General features: G+C 37.2%; 1 protein-coding gene across 1 annotated transcript in view; it reads right to left on the reverse strand.

The window, feature by feature from the left end:
* Positions 1–24,892, reverse strand: part of LOC150099138 (tyrosine-protein phosphatase non-receptor type 13-like) — a 470,034-nt gene that overhangs the window by 364,554 nt on the left and 80,588 nt on the right. Inside the window, exon 10 of the mRNA XM_090403679.1 lies at positions 8,786–8,972. Coding sequence (XP_090259805.1) covers positions 8,786–8,972 — 187 coding nt within the window. The remainder of the gene's footprint in view (positions 1–8,785; positions 8,973–24,892) is intronic.

Here is a 24,892-nt window from a genome sequence, read left to right on the forward strand (position 1 = left end):
AAGTTTCCTTACTCTATTTAGTAACATTAATTTGTTGCATTTACCAGTCTCCAAAAACTGATAACCTCTCAGACCTCTTCCTTTCTATGAAACTTGACTGCCTGCAATCCAGCTATCCAAATAAAGAGGTATCTTCCTGGGCAACTTTAATGTCCACAATTCCAACATCACTGAAGGAGAAGCAGTTCTCCTTCCAAATGCACTGCAGAGGTTGCCTCTCCTCTCAGCAACTCAGACCACAATCCCACACAAGTCTCCCCTCTCACAGAACAGCCCTCCTCCGATTACTTCCAACCTTGCATCCTTTGGCACTACAAAGGAGCCAACTGGGAGGATCTCTGGAATTTCTACTCCTCCTTTCCTTGGTCTGACTACTGCTTTCATTCACCTGACCCCTAACATCTGCTGTGAACGAGTCAGAGAAATTATTCTCAAATTCTTCTCATCTGGTATCAAAAACATGCAACATATGATCAGTCATTAGCAGACTCAAATCTGATTTCATAAAGACCACCTTCATACCCCATTCAACCCATAATCTGCATCCACTTTCCAAGTCCTGGTTCAACCAAAAATGTGTCAAAACAGTCAAAGAAAAAAAAAAAGTTTGCATTAAGAAAACTCCAGCTTCATACTCTGCCTATATCAAAGCATGCAATATATGGAAATCAGTCATCAGTAGATCCAAATCTGATTTCATAAAGATCACCAGCAGAAAACTTGCCTCATGTCCAAATGGTGACAAGTTTTCTGCTGGTCGCTTGCTAAGGCCGTTGGATGCAACTTCTACTCTCCTGCAATTCCACCTCTGTCGCATCATGATGGCAACACTCTTTTCCTCAAACTCCTGCATAGATGACCAAGAGAAATCATCCTATCATACCGGAATTCAAGCATCATATGTCTCCTATAGTTTTTCGGCAAAAAGTCATCAGAAACTACTAAATAACTTGAATACTAAAAAAGTTCCTGGCATCTTGAATACTAATTGCATCTCCCCAATTGTTCTCAAACACTGTGCTCCAGAGCTAACACCTGTCTGCATTGTCTCTATAATTTATTATATGTATCTGGTACCTATCCCAATGCATAGAAGCAATCTCATAGCCATCCTATTCCAAAAAAAAAAAAAAAAGGGTGATAAAAGTCTACCATGAAACTACCAACCAATTGCCATCACCTCTGTCCTCTCCAAAATAATGAAAAGAGTCATCAATAGTCAACTCCTTTACTATTTAGAGGCCCCACAAATTAACCACTGACCACTAGTATGGATTCCACCATTCAAGATTTACAGCTGACCTTGTAGCTTATATCACTCACCACCAGACAAGTACCATGGAAAGGTTTGAAAAACTTGTGCTGTCGCCATTGATATTTCCAAAGCTTCCAACTGTGTGTGGCATCAAGTCTATTAAACAAACTGCTCGCTCTGTAAAAGAGTCATCAATAGTCAACTCCTTCACTATTTAGAGGCCCCACAAATTAATCACTGACCACTAGAATGGATTCCACCATTCAAGATTCACAGCTGACCTTGTAGCTTATATCACTCACCACCAGACAAGTACCATGGAAAGGTTTGAAAAACTTGTGCTGTTGCCATTGATATTTCCAAAGCTTCCAACTGTGTGTGGCATCTATTAAACAAACTGCCATCCTTCACTCTCTGTAACTGGGTAGTCAGCTTTCTCTCTGATTGTTCTCTGTGAGTCATGGTAGACGGTTCCCTCTCCTCTCTTATACATAAATGACCTACTCACAATAACTACAAATCCCATCGACAGCTTTGCAGATGATAGTACTCTCTACTCATCCTACTCATTCAACAAACCATGCAATACTCTGACATCCCAGGCTACAAGATCATTTACAACTAGTGCCTTAAACATTGATATATACTATCCTCTAATGGGGTGAGGGCAACTGTGTTATGTTCAATGCCATCAAAATACAGACTTGCCTTTTCTCATGCAAAGATATCCCAGTTCACCTACCCTTACCCTCAGTAATACACAAATTACCGAACAAGATCAGATCACTTTGCTTGGACTAACATTTACCTCCAGTCTTTCCCGACATAAACACATCACATCAATATCCTCCTCGGCATCCAAGAAACTTGTATACTGAGGACGATATTGGCATTTCATTCAAGACCTATTTTACACCCAACTAAGTCTTCGCTATATATAAATCCCAAATCCATCCATGTTTAGAATACTACTCACGTCTAGGGTGGTGCACTTAAAACTTCCCTTAAAATCTTTGATCTGCATGCAATTAGGCTCATAGACCCTCTCTTACAGATTCACTTCAACTTCTATCTCATAGGTGCAGTATTTCAGCACTGTGTTCTACAGGTATTTCCATGGTCATTACTCCAATGAATTGGCAACCATCATTTCTCCACTTTCTGTTGCACTTGTTAATGCAAACACACTATGAACCTGCTTTTATTCCTCCTCTTTTATTCCATCTACCTCTGTCTTCTGGAACAGCCTTCCTCAAAAAAAATATTCCCAAATAACTACAACCTGCAACTATTCAAGAAACATCAATAAGCTTCTATCTGCACCTCGTCAGTCCTCATCTGCACCTCTCACATGGCACTGATATGCCAATAGGTCCTTGACCTCTTGTGTACAGGATCAATATAAAAAAAAATCTTATAACAACCACTTCCTTTCTAAATACCACGAAAAATTATTATTATTATTATTATTATTCCTGACACCTCCAAGGAGTCTGAAGACTCATCGCGGGAGGACACCTACAACTGTCTCAACCACTACACAGAACCTCTACAACGAATCAATGCCATCCACGACCCACCTCCATCACAACTGGTATTCTAGTCTGTAAATTGCATGTGTTCTGAAGGGCCGATTTGCCTGTATGCAGGATGAAAAACCCGAGTTTCCGTGAGAAAAAAACCCTGCTACCTCCGTCTGAGATCAGCTAACTCATCTTCGATTGAAAATCGTCCAGATAAAGATTCCTTCCATCACGACGAGAATTGAATTTAGCCCTATTCCAATCGAAGGGCGCAATGTACCATCGTTCTTCCAATTGTGCTACGGAGGCAATTTGCTCAACAACATCTGCTCAACATCTTCCTAAGCAGAACCTTCTATGGAACCATAAGCCACAAATAAGTCTTATTGTTCAGTTTCCCATTCTGATATTTGCCCACATCACTCTATTATCCTCATATTTAATACTATAGCTGCTACTCCTTTTCTCTTATCATTGCCTGAACAGAATATCTTATATTTGTTGGTGAGAGAAATCTAACCTGTAATCTAATCTTATTTCAGTAATACCAATCATGTCAATCTGGTACTTATCCAATTCTTTTGTTACTTCCATTTCTTTTCCATTGATGCTTCTTATGTTGATGGTGTCAGTCCTGAACTCTGCTGAGTTGGGATTTGCTTCAGTACATGACCTTTCACTGTTTGTCCTAATTCCTGACAAAAACGATGGGGTCTTTTTTTACAATAAGGGTTAAGTTAAACAAGATGTCCCATCTGGCATGAAATTCTGTGATGTTGCACCACTGTTTTGGATTATCATCATCATCAAATTCCTGCCATGTACCCTCAAGGGGTGTACAGGATATGATAGTACCTACATGAAAAATTTACATCATTACTAATTTCCTATCTACAATTTTCCTCCAAGTCAGTCTGTTACTCGTAAAGACTCCAACATTACCAGATCTTATATTTCTATTGTAAAAATAATCATAATTAAAATTCTGAATATTTTTATGTATTGTTTATGTTAGTATGTTTATTAGTTTTGTTTTCATAACACGCATTGTCGGCACTTGCGATGTGCCCATTATGGAAATTGTTTTGTTAAAAGTGATATGTAAAGAAGTTAAAAAATTGATGTACTTACTGGATTTGAATAGTTGTATTACTTACAGGAATTTTATTGTAATTGAAAATATTAAGTTTTGTGTTTTTATGAAGACATTCTCTCTTGTCGCTAACGGAGACAACGTGTCAGCTATTATTTATACCTAACTTCTTGCTTACCAGTTTCATGGAGTGCGCATGCTCGCCGAGAAGTTTGATGACTGATTAACAGCTGACAAGAAAGCATCCGGTATCTGAGTAATGGCTGTAAACAAGAAAGCATTCGGTATCGAAGCAACAGGAGAGTAAACAAGAGAGCGTTCGGAAGGAATTTTAGAACACAGGCCAGCAGATATTTAGATTCAGAGGAACTGAAGTTTTTTTAAGTGACAGTCGGAAGAAAATTAATAGTATATTCCGAAAAAGGAATCGTGGAACTATTAAGTTTCAAAGTGGAATAAGTATTGATGAATAAAAGGAAAATATTGCTATATGCGTTTTAAACGGAATATTGGAGGAAACACTAATGAAAGATTAATAGTAGATTCTGAAAAGGGAATCGTAGAACTGTAAGTTTTTTTTTATTGGAAGAGTTAAGACTGTCAATAAGCATTTAGTGAATAAAAGAAGAATTTACTATTTACGTTCTAAAGGAATGTTCGAGAAAACTCTGATTAGGAAGTTTCATCTGTATTAAGGACGCCAGATCTGACTATTATTTCTACTGAAGAAAAGAGAAAGAATTAAGTCAGGAAGAATTATGTGTGTTACATAAGTGATGAGAAAGGATCATGTAAAGATGAAGAATAGAGTCATATATCTATTGAAAAGGGCCTTGACAGAGAAAGAAACTGGCTATGAACATTTTGTGATTTTGCAAACAAAGTGTTTAGTCTAAACTAAGTGTAAGTTTATTTTTAGAAGGCCTTGGATCCAATTCATTTGTAGTTAGTTATGTAATATTTGTTTGAAGTGTATATATTGTTTTTGTTACATTAAATGTGTTTATTTTGTATTTGGGTCAGTGATTGTTTGGATTCTGAAAGAAAGAGTTAAGATCATTGCACCAACTGGAGTGAACCTTTGTGCATATAGGTACGCTTGGAATAAAAAAATAATTGTTAGAAACAGAGATCATCTCTATGGTAGGATTAATAATATTATGATAATATCTATGAATAATCTCCTCAATATAAAAATCCACCAATTATTAACACTATCATCTAAGGCACTTTGTACCGTATCAATCCACCTATATTTTGGTCTTCCTCTGGGTCGTTTTCCTGCTCAGCTGGCAGAGAACACTTGTTTTGCTGATCTTTCCTTGCCCATTCAGTTTAAGTGACCATACCACCTGAGATTAGCTCTGCTAACGCATTCCTGGATGCTGACAATGTCAAGTTCTTTCCTAATATTCTCGTTTTTAATATGATATTGAAATTGATGGCATCTGTTCACACCTCTAATCTTTCTCAGGACTCTCATATCAGTGGTCTCTAGTCTTTGGTCAAGTGTTTTACTTCAGACCCAGCTCTCAGATCCATAAGTTAAAATTGGTTTGAACACTGTCTTGTATACAACTAATTTAGTGTTCCGAACTAATTTCTCTCCTATTCCATATTAATTTATTCAATTGACTGCCTACCATACCAGCTTTGTTGATTCATTGTCCATTTCCATATTTAATTTACCATCTTCACTAAAAATCGTGCCTCGGTAGCTGAAATGTTTTACTTGTTCCACAGGTCTTCTGTTCACAACACAGTTGACATTTTCAATTCTGCCTATTTTCATTGCCTTTGTCTTTTTATTGTTGACCTTCATACCATATCTATTACAACAGTTATTCAATTTATCAGAGAATCTTGCAGACTTGTAGCGGATTTATTTAGAAGTATAACATCGTCCGCATAAAGCAAAGAGCTGACATTAACATCTCCAATTCTGATATCATGTTTAATACCACTTTCCTACATAATGTGATTCATATAGATAATGAATAACAGACGAGATAATGTACATCCTTGTCTCACACCAGATTTAACAGCAAACCATCTTCCTGTACATCCTTCAATTCTAACTGCCGACATACAACTCAAATACAGACTAAGTATTGCTTGATATAATGCCCCACTGACACCATATAACTGTAGCGTATTGAATAGCTTCTCTCTTAGCACCATAAGCCTTTTCCAAATCGACAAAACTTAAATACAGATCTTTGTTATATTCCCATGATTTCTCCACTATTTGTCGTAAAGTGAAGATCTGATCTTGACAGCCTTTATTTGACCTGAATCCAGCTCGTTCTTCACCAAGCTTTTCTTCCACAATTCTTCTCAAACGTTTCTCAAGTATACTTGCATATATCTTGCCAGGAACACTCAATAGGGAACACCTAATAGTTTTATTTCACTTTTTATACATAAGTACTATGAGAGCTCTACTCCAATCATTGGAAATTCATCCCTCTGTCCAGACTTTCTGAACTATGCAGTGCAGCCACTGTAAGACTTTTATACCACCATACTTAAGCATTTCTGGTCTAATCTCATCTACTCCTGCTGCCTTTCCACATTTCAAGTCTTTGATGGTTTTTTCTACTTCAAGTATGCATATGTATTCCTGACTGCAGGTCTGGTCAGTGTTTTTTATCTCATCACTGCCTGTTTCATTTAGCAAATTTTCAAAGTAATTACTCCATACTTAAAGGATATCTTTTTATCCCGTTTTCATTTCACCTTTATCATCTTTCATTTCACCAGCACTCTTTCCTCCATTCCTAAGCTTCTTCAACAACCTCCAGAATATTTTGCCACCTTCTTGATATTTATTTTCTATGTTCTTGCCAAAGTCCTCCCATGACTTTTGTTTAGCTAGTTTTACACACTGTTTAGCTTCTTACATTTGTCTCTGTATTCTCTAAGAGCAAAAGCTGACTTATTTGCCAGGAACTTTAGATATGCTTTCTTCTTTTCCTTCGCTGCCTCTTTAACTTCCTGTGTTCCCCCATGGAGTTCTAATTTTTCTATCCTTGCAGACAACTTCACCATATGCCTCTCTAGCTGAATCAATCAGGGTTTTCTTCAAGGCTTGCCACTGAATCTCCAAGGTTTGGTTTCTGTTCTCAAACTCTTTCATTTTTCCTTCAATAATCTTTGTGTATGTTAGTCTACAGTTCAAATCTGAGAGCTGCTCAACCTTTATTCGCTTTAAAACTTTCTTACATTTTATTCTTTTCAATATGAAATTCAATTTTATCCTGCTCAAGACTAAATAGTGATCACTTCCAATTTCAAATCCTCTGTACACTCTGGTGTCCTGCACCAGGAAGAAAACATCACTATCAACAATAACATAGTCAATGAGACTTTTCTTATTCCTTGCGTCTTCTTTCCATGTGAATTTGTGCACATTTTTATGTTGGAACATGGTGTTAGTATTAACCGGCCCATGTCCTGGGCAGAAATCCAACAGGTATTTGCCATTATTATTAGCTTTGCTCTTTTCTCCAAATTTTCCCAAAACATTTTTGTATGTCTGACAATCACTTCTTACTCTGCTATTTAGATCCCCAACAAGGACCAACTTTTCCTTTTTCATTGTATCAGTAGCTTTCTCTACAGCCTCAAAAAATTCCTCCATTTCTACCTTAGTAGAACCTTCTGTGGGACCATAGGCACAAATAAGTCTCATTGTCCAATTCCCCATTCTGATATTTGCCCAAATCACTCTACTTGACACTGCCTGCCATTCAAGAAGATTAGCCTCATATTTTGTGTTGAATAGTATGGCTACTCCTTCTTTTCTTTGATTGTCATTGCCTGAATATAACATTTTGTATTTATTGTTCAGAAAGATCTCACCAGTTTTTGTCTTTTTTGTTTCAGTCACCCCTATTATGTCGATCTGGTACTTATCTAATTCCTCAGCTAGCTCCATTTCTTTGCCATTCAGGCTTCTTATGTTGGTAGTACCGATCTTTAACTCTGGTGATGTTGAGTTGGGGTGTGTTTTCAGATTTGTTGCAGTAGCTGACTTTTCGCTGTTCATTCTGGTTCCCTGGCAAAAACAACGGGAGCCTTGTTTAACCGGGCAACGCCCCAGCCGGCATGAAATTTTGTCATGTTGTACCATCATTTTTTATTTTGGTTTAACCAATAGGAATACAATTTGGTCGGCTAAATCCCAAATTGCCAGCCCATCCTCATTCGTTCAGTACCCAGGTAGATACCCAAAAGGGTGCACCATGAGAAGGTGAGGATTGGACATTAGGTCAGAAGCCCTGGTCGGTTCTCCGCATTCCTTTAAAGGCTATGTGGAGGTCTCCTCTCAGTACAAATCAATACAAATAAAATTGGATTGGCCAAATCACAAACCGCCAGCCCATCTACATTCGTTCAGTATCCCAGTAAATACCTACTAAGTGTACCACGAGAAGGTGAGGAGTGGACATTAGGTCAGAAGCCCTTTTCAGTTCTCTGTATTCTTTAAAGGGCAATGTGGAGGTCTCCTCCAAGCTTTGTCCCTTAAGCAACCCCTCCAACTATAAACAAAAGAAGCAATAAAGCAAATGATCATACAATTTAATTACAAGCTCTGTAAGTAAATCCTTTCTATTATTCCTAGGTATATATTAATGATTCAACAAATGCAATATCAGTTGTTCATTAATACTCCACCCATAACCTTCCTCAATCATTTCTATTTGAAAGTAGCATTTGAGGAAGATTACTTAGAGGTGTTTCATTAAATACTAATAACTAAAATAAAAGGAAAAGTTGTGTAGGTGTCTAAAATTTAGGTAACATATAATATTAAAACAAATTTAATTTGCAAAATTTGAAATCTAAAATTTTAATTATAGTAATAATCCAAAAATGCTTTAATGAAAACAGATGGCATTTTGAACATACCTTTGATGTAACTGTATCACTTCTTGCTGAATCTTGTCGTTCTCGAACAATAGTGTCAATAGAATAATATGGTTTACTGACAGTAGATTTTAGTGTTTGAGATTCAGCACAACAGGAATGAGGTGAACCAAGCAGAGAGCTAATCATTTTTTGTTCGAGGTTATTAGCAGCATCAGTACTGACAAGTCTGAAAAAAAGTTTCAAAAATTTTTAAATTAATAATTACATTTATGTATTCATATCAGACATCCCATCTTAGATATACAGGAATACCTCGATTATCATGGTTTGTAATTTGATACCAAGTGGTATCTTGGTTTGCGAGCATAATTTGTTCCGGAAATGTGCTTGTAATCCAAAGCACTTGTATATCAAAGTGAATTTCCCCATAAGATATAATAGAAACTCAGATGATTCATTTCAAAACTCAAAAATATTCATATAAAAATGATTAATACAAAATACATAAAGTAATCGAATTTATTAATTACATTACAATTACATATTACAGTAATTGTATTGGGTAGGATGACTTTCATTGTCACTAACGGAATCACTGCTATCTGTTGACTCTTTTTCTTTTTGTGTGACTTTAACAAGGGACCTATCCAATGACACTTGCTTTTGCCTCCTTTTCAGGATTTCACGGAAATATGACATTGCATTGTCGTTAAAAAAATTCATTGCATGTACTGCCACAGCCTTACTCAGGTGGTGCTTTTCTACAAACTTTTGCACTGTTTCCCACATTTTACACACCTCCCTAGACTTCTTATAAAATCTTGCGATAGTGGCCATACCTTGTTCGTGCTTCCTGATGATTTCCTTCTTAACTTCCACCGTAATCATCTCCTTCTTACTGCCCTTCCTTTTCAATCCTTTTCTTCATTGGGGCCATTGTCGCAGTACAGTTAATAAAGAACAGTCACTACATTTGGACACAAAATAAAAAAATGCTTTACGCACACACGTGGTCACAACGCTAGCACGAATGTTGACTATATGAATGAGGCATGCCAACTGAGACCACACATGTGAGATGATTACCCACAATCCCGAGCGGCTTGTGATCACGTGACGCTCGTTTATCAAGAGCACGCAATAAGAGTACTGTAATACCTATACAAAGTGTATAGGTATTACAGTACTCGTATTGCAAGACGTCGCTCATTTATTGAGTTAAAATTTATTAAAAATTTTTGCTCGTCTTGCAAAACACTCGCAGACCAAGTTACTCGCAATCCAAGGTACCACTGTATTGCACTCCAAATTTGAATTATCGTGGCCGCGAGATGTAGCCCACTACATTTGCAACCAGTTCGAGTCACCACTCTCCAGGTATTGCTCTCTTGTAGCATTTCTTTTTATCTGACAGTGTCTGCTCACCACTCACCAGTAACTGTCTGCCTTTGCCTGAAGTACATGTGGATATTTATTTCTCTTCTTATTTACCCCTACAATGAATGCTAAAAGAAACAAGGATGATATCAATTCTACAGCTATCAAGAAGAAACGTAGAATGATCAGTTTAGAAGATAAGTTGCATATGATAAATAAGTATGAAGTGGGCATAACCAAAGCCAAAATTGCAAGAGAGTACGGTCCAAATTAATCAACTGTTCACCATATTTTAGACCACGCTGCAAACTATAAGCAACTAGGACAAAGTGCATCGACCTCGTCTGGGTCCCAAACTATGAGAAACAGAAGCCATCTTATGATTGAAATGGAAACGCTATTGTCAGTGTGGATAGAAGATTGTAACCAAAAGAGAATTCCTCTTAGTCAAATGACTATAAAAACAAAAGCATTGAATTTGTTTGAAACTTTAAAAAGAAAACAATTAGAAAGCGAAAATGATTCGACGTCAGTAGTGGAAGAAACTTTCTCTGCAAGTTCAGGGTGGTTTGATCGGTTCCAAAAGTGATCGAGCATTCATAGTGTTCGTGTACAAGGTGAAACTGCAAGTGTCGATGAAAAAGCAGCAGCTAGTTTTCCTGGTGAATTGCAACAGATCGCTGAAGAAGGAAATTATACTGATGATCAGATATTTAATGTTGACGAAACAGGCTTATTATGGAAAAAAATGCCCACTAAAACATTTTTAGCAAAAAATGAAAAATCACAGCCTGGCTACAAGGTTTCGAAGGAGCGTGTAACACTTTTACTATGTGGCAATGCTTCTGGAGATTATAAGATGAAGCCTCTCTTTATTTATCGTTCACAAAATCCTCACCCGCTTAGAAGTTTAGATAAAAATTTTCTCATTCATTGGAGATTCAATAGAAAAAAAGCTTGGATGACAAAAACTATTTTTGAGGATTGGTTTAAAAGCTATTTTTGTCCTGATGCTGAAAGGTACCGCAAGTCATTAAATCTTGTTGATATTAAATAATGCACCTAGTCATCCAACGGCACTGAATGATTTGTGCGAAAATGTAAAAGTTATTTATTTACCACATAATACCACTTCCATCATCCAGCCAATGGATTAAGGTGTAATCGCATCCTTTAAGGCATATTACCTATGAAGAACTTTTTCACAAGCAATAGAAAAGACTACAGGAGATGAAGCTATGACTTTGACAGAATTCTGGAAGGCATTCAATATCAAAAATTGCATTGAGAATGTCAAGGAAGCATGGAGTGAAGTAACTAGCAACCTGAGAGCAGCGTGACAAAAGATTATTCCTCATTGTGCAAATGATTTTAAAGGATTTGAAAATGAAGTAACCTGTGTTATCAATGACATAACCAAGCTTGGCTTCGATCTAGGACTAAAAGAAATTGAAAAAGGTGATGTTCAGGACCTGCTTCAGTCACATGATAAGGAGCTGGATGATGAAGACCTAATTAACCTCGAGAGAGAACGTGCTTACGATGCTCAAATCGATGATAATGACGAACAAATTGACGTGGCACCGAAGGAATTTACCATCAAAGAAATGGATGAAATGTTTAGAATTGCTGAAAATTTTAAAGAAAAAAAATCTTGAACGGCAATCCTAATCTCGAGCCATCAATGAAAGTTCATCAGGAAATTGAAAATTCCATCCGTTGCTACCGAGTTTTATACAAAGAAAAAAGAAAGAAAAAATTCCACTAGACAACTCTACACCAATTTTTAACCAAGGTATGTACTGTATATACTCCTTATATATAAACAAAGATTAAAGAATAATCTTGTTTTTCTAAATGAACCTTCATTTTTTGCTTAACACATTTCTTTTTTACTTCATATATAAAATTTAATTAATAGATTTGAAAAATCCTTGACAATGATCACCCATTTTACACGCATTATTTATCCCGATTATCGCGAATTCGATTATTGCGGTATTTTTCGTGGCAACAATAACCGCGATAATCGAGGTATTCCTGTATCTGATAACTAAATTTACTAAGTATAATGTAATACAGACAGTGAATTAAAATCTGTCTGATTTTCTGCCTTTGTACAGTTATAATCAGACAGAAGAGAACCATCAACAGGAAATTAATAACAATGTAAAGTTTTCATGTAGTACTATCACAGCACCATCAACAGGAAATTAATAACAATGTAAAGTTTTCATGTAGTACTATCACAGCACCTGGTACATACCCTGACGGAACATATCAGGAATTTCATGATGAATGAAAACAAGTGTAACCAGAATCTGAGGAAAGAGAATGCATGTATAATACAAGCACCAGATGATCACAGTGGAAGAGGGTGTCTTCCTAGTAGTTGTACAGAGGGTCTGCAAGAAAACTGGCTTCAGTCAGACCATTTCCAGTGGGATCAGTACTTTTACCAGATGAACATTGCTGTTGATTGGTATTTGATCAGTTTCTGCAATGCTGCATACAGGACCAATAACTTCTCTCTTGTGTGCTTTTCGCAGACCAACTGATATTCTCTTGATATGATATTTTCAATTATCACAACAGCCACGTGGATCAGTAAAAATTCACATGAAGTTATTCAATACATCAGCAGCAATACTACATCAATGTATGAATGTTTAACAGAAACATTCATACATTGATGGAGACGTGAAACGACAGAGATATCCTCTTCACAGATGAGAAGATTTTCACCATTAAAGAGTAGTTTAACCACCAAAACAAACAGGTATATGTAAAGGATGATAATCAAAGACACTTCTCTGGTGGTACATGAAAGGACAGAGTCATCCTCTTCACAGATGAGAAGATTTTCATCATTAAAGAGTCGTTTAACCCAAAATGAACAGGTATATGGCCTGGATGGTCACATGCAAGTTGCCAATAACACCCAGGATTCAGAGAGGTCATCACACTGCATCAGTGATGGTGGTGGAGGATGATGTATTGGGGGCATACAAGTTGCATTTCTGTGAGAAAGGAGTCAAAACCTTTGCCAAAGTATATCAAGACACTGTATCAGAACCTGTGATATGGCCTGTGAATAACACCTTGTTCCAGAGTAAGCAGTAGACCACACAACAATGGTTAAAGGAAAATGTGCCTGACCACATATCACCATCTGATCGCCTGTGTGGAAGTCCTGATCTGAATCTGTTGGACTTCAATTTGTCGTCAGAGCTTGAGAGAGTAGCCTGCTAGACACAATGCCTGGCATTGCCAGCCTGAAGGTGGATTTCGAGTGAGCAGTGGCAGCATTTCCATTGGATGTTGTGCATGCCACCACTGATATGTGGCCTTACAGACTTTGTGCCTGAAGTCTGCGAGGTCATACTTTATGCATAAAAGCAAAAGGGGGTTATTTCGAACATTGAGTGCTGCTATATGCGTATAATATGTGTGGTTCATTATATGCTAAAAGCTGTAAATGATTTACTAATAGATTAAAAGACTATAAATGAATCAAGTTGTGACAGTATTTATGGCTATACTAGGTAATATGCATGTATGAAAATTAAGTTAAGTAATGCAGTATCTACATATAAATAAAATTACAGTCATATGCATTTGTACAAATTAATTCTTTGTAAAAGGTTAAAAACATCATGCAATCTGAGTCTGATAACATCTGCCTTAGTGCATATGGTTTGGCTAGAGAGGTAAAAATTTCATTCCTCTCTTGTGTAAAGTGCTGGCGCTCCACCAGATCATAACAAATAGTAAGATGTGTACTGTATTTTTTACACACACAGGTGGGTCGACAGCCTTCAGTAAATAAAGTTGTTATGTAGGATGTTAGTAGGATGTTGTGCATGCCACCACTGATATGTGGCCTTACAGACTTTGTGCCTGAAGTCTGCGAGTTCATACTTTATGCATAAAAGCAAAAGGGGGTTATTTCGAACATTGAGTGCTGCTATATGCGTATAATATGTGTGGTTCATTATATGCTAAAAGCTGTAAATGATTTACTAATAGATTAAAAGACTATAAATGAATCAAGTTGTGACAGTATTTATGGCTATACTAGGTAATATGCATGTATGAAAATTAAGTTAAGTAATGCAGTATCTACATATAAATAAAATTACAGTCATATGCATTTGTACAAATTAATTCTTTGTAAAAGGTTGAAAACATCATGCAATCTGAGTCTGATAACATCTGCCTTAGTGCATATGGTTTGGCTAGAGAGGTAAAAATTTCATTCCTCTCTTGTGTAAAGTGCTGGCGCTCCACCAGATCATAACAAATAGTAAGATGTGTACTGTATTTTTTACACACACAGGTGGGTCGACAGCCTTCAGTAAATAAAGTTGTTATGGTGAAATTATCAGATGGTGGAATAGACATACATGTATACATGTTTGAGATGAGATGCTGTTGACATTTTCTTAGCTGGCATCATAAGAGTAACTCAAAATACATGTAGAGGTATAAAATATTTTGTTCAGTTTTAATTTTTTTCATCTTTCCATTTCTGACATGCAAGAGAGTAACCAAAATGATCTCGCTGACTGTTAACATATTTAGATTTGTTATCATGCTGGCAGGAAGTTTTTCCACTTGGTTATGCTATAAATTAAAGACGCCAAAAAACTATATTCGAAGTGCTTAAGGGTCAGAGCTGTATAACTGAGAGGAGACCTCCACATAGCCTTTAAAGGAATCCGGAGAACCGACCACAGCTTCTGACCAAATGTCCAATCCTCACCTTCTCGTGGTGCACCCTGTTGGGTATCTACCTGGATACCGAACATATGAGGATGGGCTGGCAATTTCGGATTTAGCCGACCAAATCGTATTCTTATTGGTTAAACCAAAATAAAAAATGATGGTACAACATGACAAAATTTCATGCCGGCTGGGGCATCGCCTGGTTAAACCAGGTCCCCGTTGTTTTCGCAGGGAACCAGGGAGAACAGCGAAAAGTCAGTTACTGGTACAAATCTGAAAACACACCCCAACTCAACATCACCAGAGATAAAGATGGTTCTACCAACATAAGAAGCCTGAATGGCAAAGAAATGGAGCTAGCTGAGGAATTAGATAAGTACCAGATCAACATAACAGGGGTGACTGAAACAAAAAAGACAAAAACTAGTGAGATCTTTCTGAGCAATAAATACAAAATATTATATTCAGGAAATGACAATCAAGGAAAAGAAGGAGAAGCCATAGTATTCAACACAAAATACAAGGCTAATCTTCTTGAATGGCAGGCAGTCTCAAGTAGTGGGCAAATATGAGAATGGGGAACTGAACAATGAAACTTATTTGTGCCTATGGTCCCACAGAAGGTTCTACTAAGGTAGAAGTGGAGGAACATTTTGATGCTTTAGAAAAAGCAAATGACAAAATGAAAAAGAAAAAGTTGGTCCTTCTTGGGGATCTGAATAGCAGAGTAGAATATGATTGTCAGACATATAAAAATATTTTGGGAAAATTTGGAGAAAAGAGCAAAGCTAATAATAATGGAAAATACCTGTTGGATTTCTGCTCAGGACATGGACTGGTTATTACTAACACCATGTTCCAACATAAAAATGAGCACAAATTCACATGGAGAAAAGAGGCAAGGAATAAGAAAAGTCTCACTGACTATGTTATTGTTAATAGTGATGTTTTCTCCCTGGTGCAGGACACCAGAGTGTACAGAGGATTTGAAATTGGAAGCGATCACTATTTAGTCTTGAGCAGGATTAAATTGAATTTCATATTGAAAAGAATCACATGTAAGAAAGTTTTAAAGCGAATAAAAGTTGAGCAGCTCTCAGATGTGAACTGTAGACTAACATACACAAAGATTATTGAAGAAAAAACGAGAGTTTGAGAACAGGAGGTTGTCTGCAAGGATAGAAAAATCAGGACTCCATGGTGGACACAGGAAGTTAAAGAGTCAGTGAAGGAAAAGAAGAAATCATATCAAAAGTTCCTGGCAAATAAGTCAGCTTTTGCTCTTAGAGAATACAGAGACAAATGTAAGAAAGCGAAACAAGTCATGGGAGGACTTTGGCAAGAACATAGAAAATAAATTTCAAGAAGGTGGCAAGATATTCTGGAGGTTGTTGAAGAAGCTTCAAAATGCAGGAAAGAGCGCAGATGATGATAAAGGTGACATGAAAACAGGAGAAAAAGATATCCTTGAAGTATGGAGTAATTACTTCGAAAAATTGCTAAATGAAACAAGCAGTGATAGCACAGTGGTAAAAAACACTCGACAGGCATACAGTTAGGAATATATATTCATACTTGAAGTAGAAAAAGCCATCAAAGGCTTGAAATGTGGAAAGGCAGCAGGAGTAGATGATATCTGACCAGAAATGCTGAAGTATGGTGGTATAAAAGTCTTACAGTGGCTGCACTGCATAGTTCAGAAAGCCTGGACAGAGGGACAAATTCCCGATGATTGGAGTAGAGCTCTAATAGTGCCCATATATAAAAAGTGAAATAAAACTGAATGTGAGAATTACAGAGGTATACCGGCAAGATATATGCAAGTATACTTGAGAAGAATTGTGGAAGAAAAGCTTGGTAAAGAACAAGCTGGATTCAGGCCAAACAGAGGCTGTCAGGATCAGATCTTCACTTTATGACAGATAGTCGAGAAAGCATGGGAATATAACAAAGATCTGTATTTAAGTTTTGTCGATTTGTCAATGGAGCATTATATCAAGCAATACTTAGTCTGTATTTGAGTTGTAAGTCGGCAGTTAGAATTGAAGGATGTACAGGAAGATGGTTTACTGTTAAATCTGGTGTGAGACAAGGATGTACATTATCCTCTCTCTTATTCATTATCTATATGGATCACATTATGAAGGAAAGTGGTATTAAACATGATATCAGAATTGGAGATGTTAATGTCAGCTCGTTGCTTTATGCGGATGATGTTATACTTCTAAATAAATCCGCTACAAGTTTGCAAGATTCCCTGACTAAATTGAATAACTGTTGTAATAGATATGGTATGAAGGTCAGCATTAAAAAGACAAAGACGATGAAAATAGGTAGAATTGTTGAAAATGTCAACTGTGTTGTGAACAGGGAACCTGTGGAACAAGTAAAACATTTCAGCTACTTAGGCACGATTTTTAGTGAAGATGGTAAATTAAATATGGAAATAGACAAGAGAATCAACAAAGCTGGTATGGTAGGAAGTCAATTGAATAAATTCATATGGAATAAGAGAGAAATTAGTTCGGAACACTAAATTAGCTGTCTACAAGACAGTGTTCAAACCAATTTTAACTTATGATTAGAGGAGTGAACAGATGGCATCAATCAATGGTAATATCATAATAAAAACCAGGATATTAGGAAAGAACTTGACATTGTTGGCATCCAGGAGTGTGTTAGCAGAGCTAATCTCAGGTGGTATGGTCACTTAAACAGAATGGGTGAGGAAAGATTAGCAAAACAAGTGTTTTCTGCCAGGTTGGCAGCAAAACGACCCAGAGGAAGACGAAGATATAGCTGGATTGATACGGTACAAAGTGCCTTATACGATAGAAATATAAGATCTGATAATATTGGAGTCTTGATAAGTAACATATTGATTTGGAGGAAAATTGTAGATAGGAAGTTAGTAATGATGTAAATTTTTCATGTAGTACTATCATATCCTGTACACCCCTTGAGGGTACATGGCAGGAATTTGATGATGATGATGATGAGAAACTATATTATTGATTTAATCATTTATCCAAGTGTAAGCAAACAAAGTTTATGCCTGAAGTAACTTCAAGAGTGGGCAACTCGTATATAGAAGCCGGTGACTTCTCATCACTTGTCTTAGTATCCTATAATGCAGCATTATACATGTCCATACGGATATGTGCTTTGCATTATGGGAAGGGTCACTACCCAGACTAAGACAAGTGATGTGAAGTCACTAGCTTCTATATACAAGTTCCCCAGTCCTGAAGTTACCTCAGGCACAAACTTTGCTTACACTTGGAAAAAAGATTAAACTAAGAATATAATTTCTTGGCATCTTTAATTTATCTTACCATGCTCTTTACTACCACATCTGGTGCAGGTTGTAGAGCCATGACAGGCAGTTTGGGCATGCCCATTTTTCTCACAGTTAAAGCATCTTAGTTGATTAAGGATGTCTGCTCTAACATACATGCTTTTAAAGATGAAGGTTTAGTTGCATCAGGATGCACTTCACACCTGTCACTTCCTGATCTTTAATCTCTGAACACTGACTGGTATTCCACCCATTGATGTTTCTTGAGTAGTTTCTTGGAAATGTTGGTAACATGATGTTTCCACATCATTAGAACATAATTTCTTAACAGTTTTGAGAGATCGTGCCAGTCCTTTAAATCCTTTTGAATAAAGAAAGGTGACATTTTCCCTATTGGCTTTTCACCTGTCATACAATGATCAAAAACACTGGTACATTTATACTAGCATCATATAGTTCCTTATTTCTGTTACCAAATATTGTATCTACAGTTTCAGTACTTGGTTGGGACTTTGTTAGGATCCCTAAAATGTTTGAGGATGAAGAAATCATGCTCAAGGGGTTTCTGGTTAGATGACAGAGCTCCCCACCCACCATGGAGCCAAAGATGCATGCCCACCGACTGGCAAGCAGCAATGACTGTGCTCAGGAGTGGAACACCAGGGCTACCCTGGATGCTATACTAGCACCATAACAAGCCTTGGTTCCCAACCCCAGACCATGGGGTGAGAGACTTACTACAGCATAGGTTTATCCTTACAGGCAAGTCCACTATCCAATTGATCATGGCCAGGTCATGATCAATTGACAGGTCATCCAGGACCATCCATTTTACCAAAGTAGAAGCCAAAGTAGTGCAAAACTAAGATCCCCCTTTCCAGATATCCACAACAGTACAGGCATCAGATCCATGATAGTGGTCCAGAAGAAAGAATAGTAAAAAAGACTTGGAAGAAGTAGAGCAAAGAATATGGGAAAAAAAGCAAAGAAAAAGAGGAAGAATGAAAAAGGTGGCCAAGGATTGGGAAGGAGATTATTTTTTTTCCCCATTTCATCCATTGGATAGGAAGGCAATGTGTATATAGTTGAGTTCTGTTGAAAGAAGTTACAGTGGAACAAAGATTGTAGGCTCTCTACTGGTTAGAGTTTTAATGATGTTGGGATCATTTTTTTGGGATCATTTCCACGACCCCTCCCATACTGTTGGGAGGGGTCATGGGAATTTTTGTTTGCGAAATTTATCTGCTTGTGTGAGTGGGTTTTCTGTATACAGTGAAGGAGAGGTTACCACTCAGAAGGTGTCTAAGGAAGGGTAAACTACTGTTATTTTCCTTTTCCATCGTAAACTGAATTCTTGAATCTAGACTATTGAGGTGACATAGGAAGGAGTCTAATGTGGATGGGCCATGAGGCCAAATAAAAAACAATCATCTATATATCTTAGCCATTTAGAACATTTGAGTGGGACTGAGTCTATGGTTCGTTTTTTTCAAAGTTTTGAATAAAATAGCCAAGTCTAAAACAACACAGCCTCTACACAGCTTTTAAGTCTCACCAGAAACTTGCTATCCTTATCTGCATTCTACAAAGATCAACTCCCTCTTCTCTAATGCCTAGAGTATATGAAGTATTCCTAAAAGTTAGCTTAATTTAAACAGACTGGTAGATCAGCCACCATCTATTTAGATGAACACAAAACTTACATCTACAATCACAACTATGGTCAATCTGGTTTTACAGGCCATGTATTGGATCTACTCAGAGGATCTTCTGGAAGAAAACTACCATGCTACATCATAGTAACTTTAAAAAAGAAAGACTACTTTTTGGAATCAGCAGGGACACTCAGAAATCAACTAAATTTAAACAAATACAGGTACAAATATCTTCCCAAAATTTGGGAAATGTTAATTGTTAGAGGTTCCAGTTTATATCCTGCAAATGTGCCCATAGAGGGCACACTACCTAGGGTCATCATAGCTATGTGTTTCAGGAAGTACTGTGTTGCCTTTGTGTATTACACTCGTGTTATTTGTCCTCCCTGAAGATTTCTCAGTGACTGAAATGAAATATTTGCAGCATTACAATTTTTTTTTTTTTTTTTTTTTTGGGGTGCTTAAGCATCAAAGCTGTATAAGAGGAGACCTCCACATAGCCTTTAAAGGAATGCAGAGAACTGACCAGGACTTCTGACCTAATGTCCAATCCTCACCTTCTCGTGGTGCACCCTATTGGGTATCTACATGGATACTAAACACAAGCGAGGATGGGCTGGCAATTTTGGATTTAGCCAACCAAACTGTATTCTTATTGGCTTAAACCAAAATACAAAATGATGATACAACATGACAAAATTTCATGCCAGCTGGGGCATCGTCTGGTTAAACAAGGCCTCTGTTGTTTTCGCCAGAGAACCAAGACAAGCAGCGAAAAGTAAGCTACTGGAACAAATCTGAAAACATACCCCAACTCAACATAACCAGAGTTAAAGATCGGTACTATCAACATAAGAAGCCTGAATGGCAAAGAAACTGAGCTAGTTGAGGAATTAGATAAGTACCAGATCGACATAATAGGTGTGACTGAAACAAAAAAAAAAAAAACTGGTGAGATCTTTCTGAGCAATAAATACAAAATGTTATATTCAGGCAATGACAATCAAAGAAAAGAAGGAGTAGCCATAGTATTCAACACAAAATACGAGGCCAATCTTCTTGAATGGCAGGCAGTGTCAAGTAGAGTGATGTGGGCAGATATCAGAATGGGAAACTGGACAATGAGACTTATTTGTGCTTATGGTCCAACAGAAGATTCTACTAAGGTAGAAGTGGAGGAATTTTTTGAGGCTTTATAGAAAGCAACTGACACAATGAAAAAGGAAAAGTTGGTCCTTGTTGAGAATATAAATAGCAGAGTAGAATATGATTGTCAGACATATAAAAATATTTTGGGAAAATTTGGAGAAAAGAGCAAAGCTAATAATAATGGCAAATACTTGGTGGATTTCTGCTCAGGACATGGACTGGTTATTACTAACACCATGTTTCAACATAAAAATGTGCACAAATTCACATGGAGAGAGGTAAGGAATAAGAAAAGTCTCGTTGCTATGTTATTGTTGATAGTAGTGTTTTTTCCCTGGTGCAGCACACCAGAGTGTACAGAGGATTTGAAATTAGAAGTGATCACTATTTAATCTTGAGCAGGATAAAACTGAATTTCATATTGAAAAGAATAACATGTAAGAAAGTTTTAAAGCGAATAAAAGTTGAGCAGTTCTCAGATGTGAACTGTAGACTAAAATACACAAACATTATTGAAGAAAAAATTAAAGAGTTTGAGAACAGATTAGTGGCAAGCCTTGAAGAAAAGCCTGACTGATTCAGCCAGAGAGGCATGTGGTGAGGTTGTCTGCAAGGATAGAAAAATCAGAACTCCATGGTGGACACAGGAAGTTAAAGAAGCAGTGAAGGAAAAGAAGAAAGCATATCAAAAGTTCCTAGCAATAACTCAGCTTGTGCTCTGTGCTCTTACAGAATACGGAGACAAATGTAAGATAGCTCTACTCCAGGAGACTGATGAGGCCAGGGATTTGGGAGTGTTGGTGGATAGGGAGTTGAAGTTTAGGGGGCACATTGCAAAACTGATTAAAACAGCTCACCAAATCACTTGGCTTCTGAAAAATACTTTAACATGCAGAGACAAACAAGTTGTTGTTCCTCTGTATTGAGCCTTGATAAGACCCCATCTGGACTTCTGTGCTCAGTTATGGGCACCAGGGTTTCTTCGTGATGGGGAGGAAGTGGAGAGGGTCCAGAGACGAGTGACCAAGATGATAGCAGGTCTGTGGAATGAGCCTTATGAGAATAGGTTGAAGATCTGTGGGTTGCAGAAATTGGACGATAGGCGAAGGAGGGGTGATATGATTGAGACATTCAAATTACTGAAGGGTTTTTATAAGATTGATCCAGAAGATATTTTTGAAAATATGACTGGTGGTGGGAGGACAATGGGCCATGCATGGAAGCTGGGCAAGAGCGTGGTTTGACAAGGATGTTAGAGCTAGGTTTTTTACTTGGAGAGTGGTGAATGAGTGGAATAAGCTTCCAGAGTCTGTTGTGGGTGCTACGACCGTGAATGAGTTCAAGGCAAGATATGATAGATACTGTGTGAATGTTGAATAGTTGTTCCAGACATGATGTTAGGGCCTCCCTCGATGAGTTTGTCTGGAGTTTCCTGGAACAATAATAATAATAATAAAAAAAAAGCTAAACAAAAGTAATGGGAGGACTTTGGCAAGAACATAGAAAATAAATATGAAGAAGGTGGCAAAATATTCTAGAGGTTGTTGAAGAAGTTTAGAAGTGGAGGAAAGAGTGCTGTAAGAGGAGTTAGAGATGAAAAAGGTGACATGAAAATGGGAGAAAAAGATATCCTTGAAGTATGGAGTAATTACTTTGAAAAATTGCTAAATGAAACAAGAAGTGATAGCAGAATGGTAAAAAACACTGTGCTCTCACTCAACAGGCATACAGTCAGGAATACATATCCATACTTGAAGTAGAAAAAGCCATCAAATGGTTGAAATGTGGAAAGGCAGCAGGAGTAGATGATATTCAACCAGAAAAACTGAAGTATGGTGGTATAAAAGTCTTACAGTGGCTGCACTGCATAGTTCAGAAAGCCTGGACAGAGGGACGAATTCCCGATGATTGGGGTAGAGCTCTAATAGTGCCCATATATAAAAAGGTAAATAAAACTGAATGTGAGAATTACAGAGGTATTTCCCTACTGAGCGTTCCTGGCAAGATCTATGCAAGGATACTTGAGAAACGGTTCAGAAGAATTGTGAAAGAAAACCTCGGTGAAGAACAAGCTGGATTCAGGCCAAACAGAGGCTGTTAGAATCAGATTTTCACTTGACGATAAATAGTTGAGAAATCATGGGAATATAATAAAGATCTGTATTTAAGTTTTGTCGATCTGGAAAAGGCATATGACAAGGTGCCAAGAGAGAAGCTATTCAATACGCTACAATTATATGGTGTCGATGGGGCATTATATCAAGTGATACGTAGTCTTTGTTTGAGTTGTAAGTCGGCAGTTAAAATTGAAGGAAGTACAGGAAGATGGTTTAATGTAAAATCTGGTGTCAGACAAGGATGAACATTATCCCCTCTCTTATTCATTATCGATATGGATCACATTATGAAGGAAAGTGGTATTAAACATGATATCAGAATTGGAGATGTTAATGTCAACTCTTTGCTTTATGCGGATGATGTTATACTTCTAAATAAATCCGCTACAAGTTTGCAAGATTCCCTGACTAAATTGAATAACTGTTGTAATAGATATGGTGTGAAGGTCAGCAATAAAAAGACGAAGACAATGAAAATAGGCAGAATCTTTGAAAATGTCAACTGTGTTGTGAATGGAGAACCTGTGGAACAAGTAAAACATTTCAGCTACTTAGGCACGATTTTTAGTGAAGATGGTAAATTAAATATGGAAATAGACAAGAGAATCAACAAAGCTGGTATGGTAGGAAGTCAACTGAATAAATTCATACGGAATAAGAGAGAAATTAGCCAAAACACCAAATTAGCTGTATACAAGACAATATTCAAGCCAATTTTAACTTGTGGTTCTGAGAGCCGGGTTAGAAGTAAAACACTTGATCTAAGACTAGAGATGACAGATATGAGAGTCCTGAGAAAGATTATGGGCCTGAACAGATGGCATCATTGGTAATATCATATTAAAAATGAGGATATTAGGAAAGAACTTGACGTTGTCAGCAACCAGGAATGCATTAGAAGAGCTAATCTCAGGTGATGGTCACTTAAACAGAATGAGCGAGGAAAGATTAGCAAAATAAGTGTGCCAGGTTGGCAGGAAAACAACCCAGAGGAAAATATAGGTGGATTGATATGGTACAAAGTGCCTTAGAGGATAGAAATATACGATCTGATAATGTTGGAGTCTTGAGAAGTAACAGACTGATTTGGAGTTAAATTGTAGATAGGAAGTTAATAATGATGTAAATTTTTCATGTAGTACTATCATATCCTGTACACCCCTTGAGGGTACCTGGCAGGAATTCAATGATGAAATTGGTTTTTAATGCTGTTAATGCTCCATTAAACCTCTAACATGATGTCCTTCCAGCATTTAAGCACAAGATTTCTTGAGCTGGATTGGTTCAGCTGGATCAATTACATTTGCTTCTTAGTCACCTGACCTAAATCCTGAAGATTTTTAATTTGTGGGACTATTTCAAATCACTGTATACACTACAGTGAAGAATGCTGATGAATTGCAGGAATGTTGGGAACTGGTATCTGATGGCTTGCAATGTCATCAGACACCAATTTTTGATTGCATGAGGCTGTCAATGACGAGACATCTCAAAGGTTGCATGTATACAACAGAGGTAATTCTGAATACCTATCCTGAGATATGTTCATCCTACAATGTTTTGTTTTCCAGGGATTTTATGCTTTTGTTTTTTTTTATATATTAGACATGTTCTGAAAGGATACGAAGTCATTAGCCTCTATATACAAGTAGCCCAGTCATGGGCTACTTGTATATAGAGGCTAATGATTTCATATCAATCGCAAACTTTGTTTTCTTGCACTTGGATAAAGGATGAAAACAAAAATAAATTCTTGGCATCTTTAATTTATAATATAACCAACATCTATCTCTAATCCAGAGTATTTTAGTAATAAGGTGTG

The sequence above is a fragment of the Typopeltis vanoorti genome, chromosome 14, assembly GCF_054136105.1.
Source record: "Typopeltis vanoorti isolate ZY-2024b chromosome 14, IOZ_Tvanoo_1.0, whole genome shotgun sequence".
NCBI classification, from domain to species: Eukaryota; Metazoa; Arthropoda; class Arachnida; order Uropygi; family Thelyphonidae; genus Typopeltis; species Typopeltis vanoorti.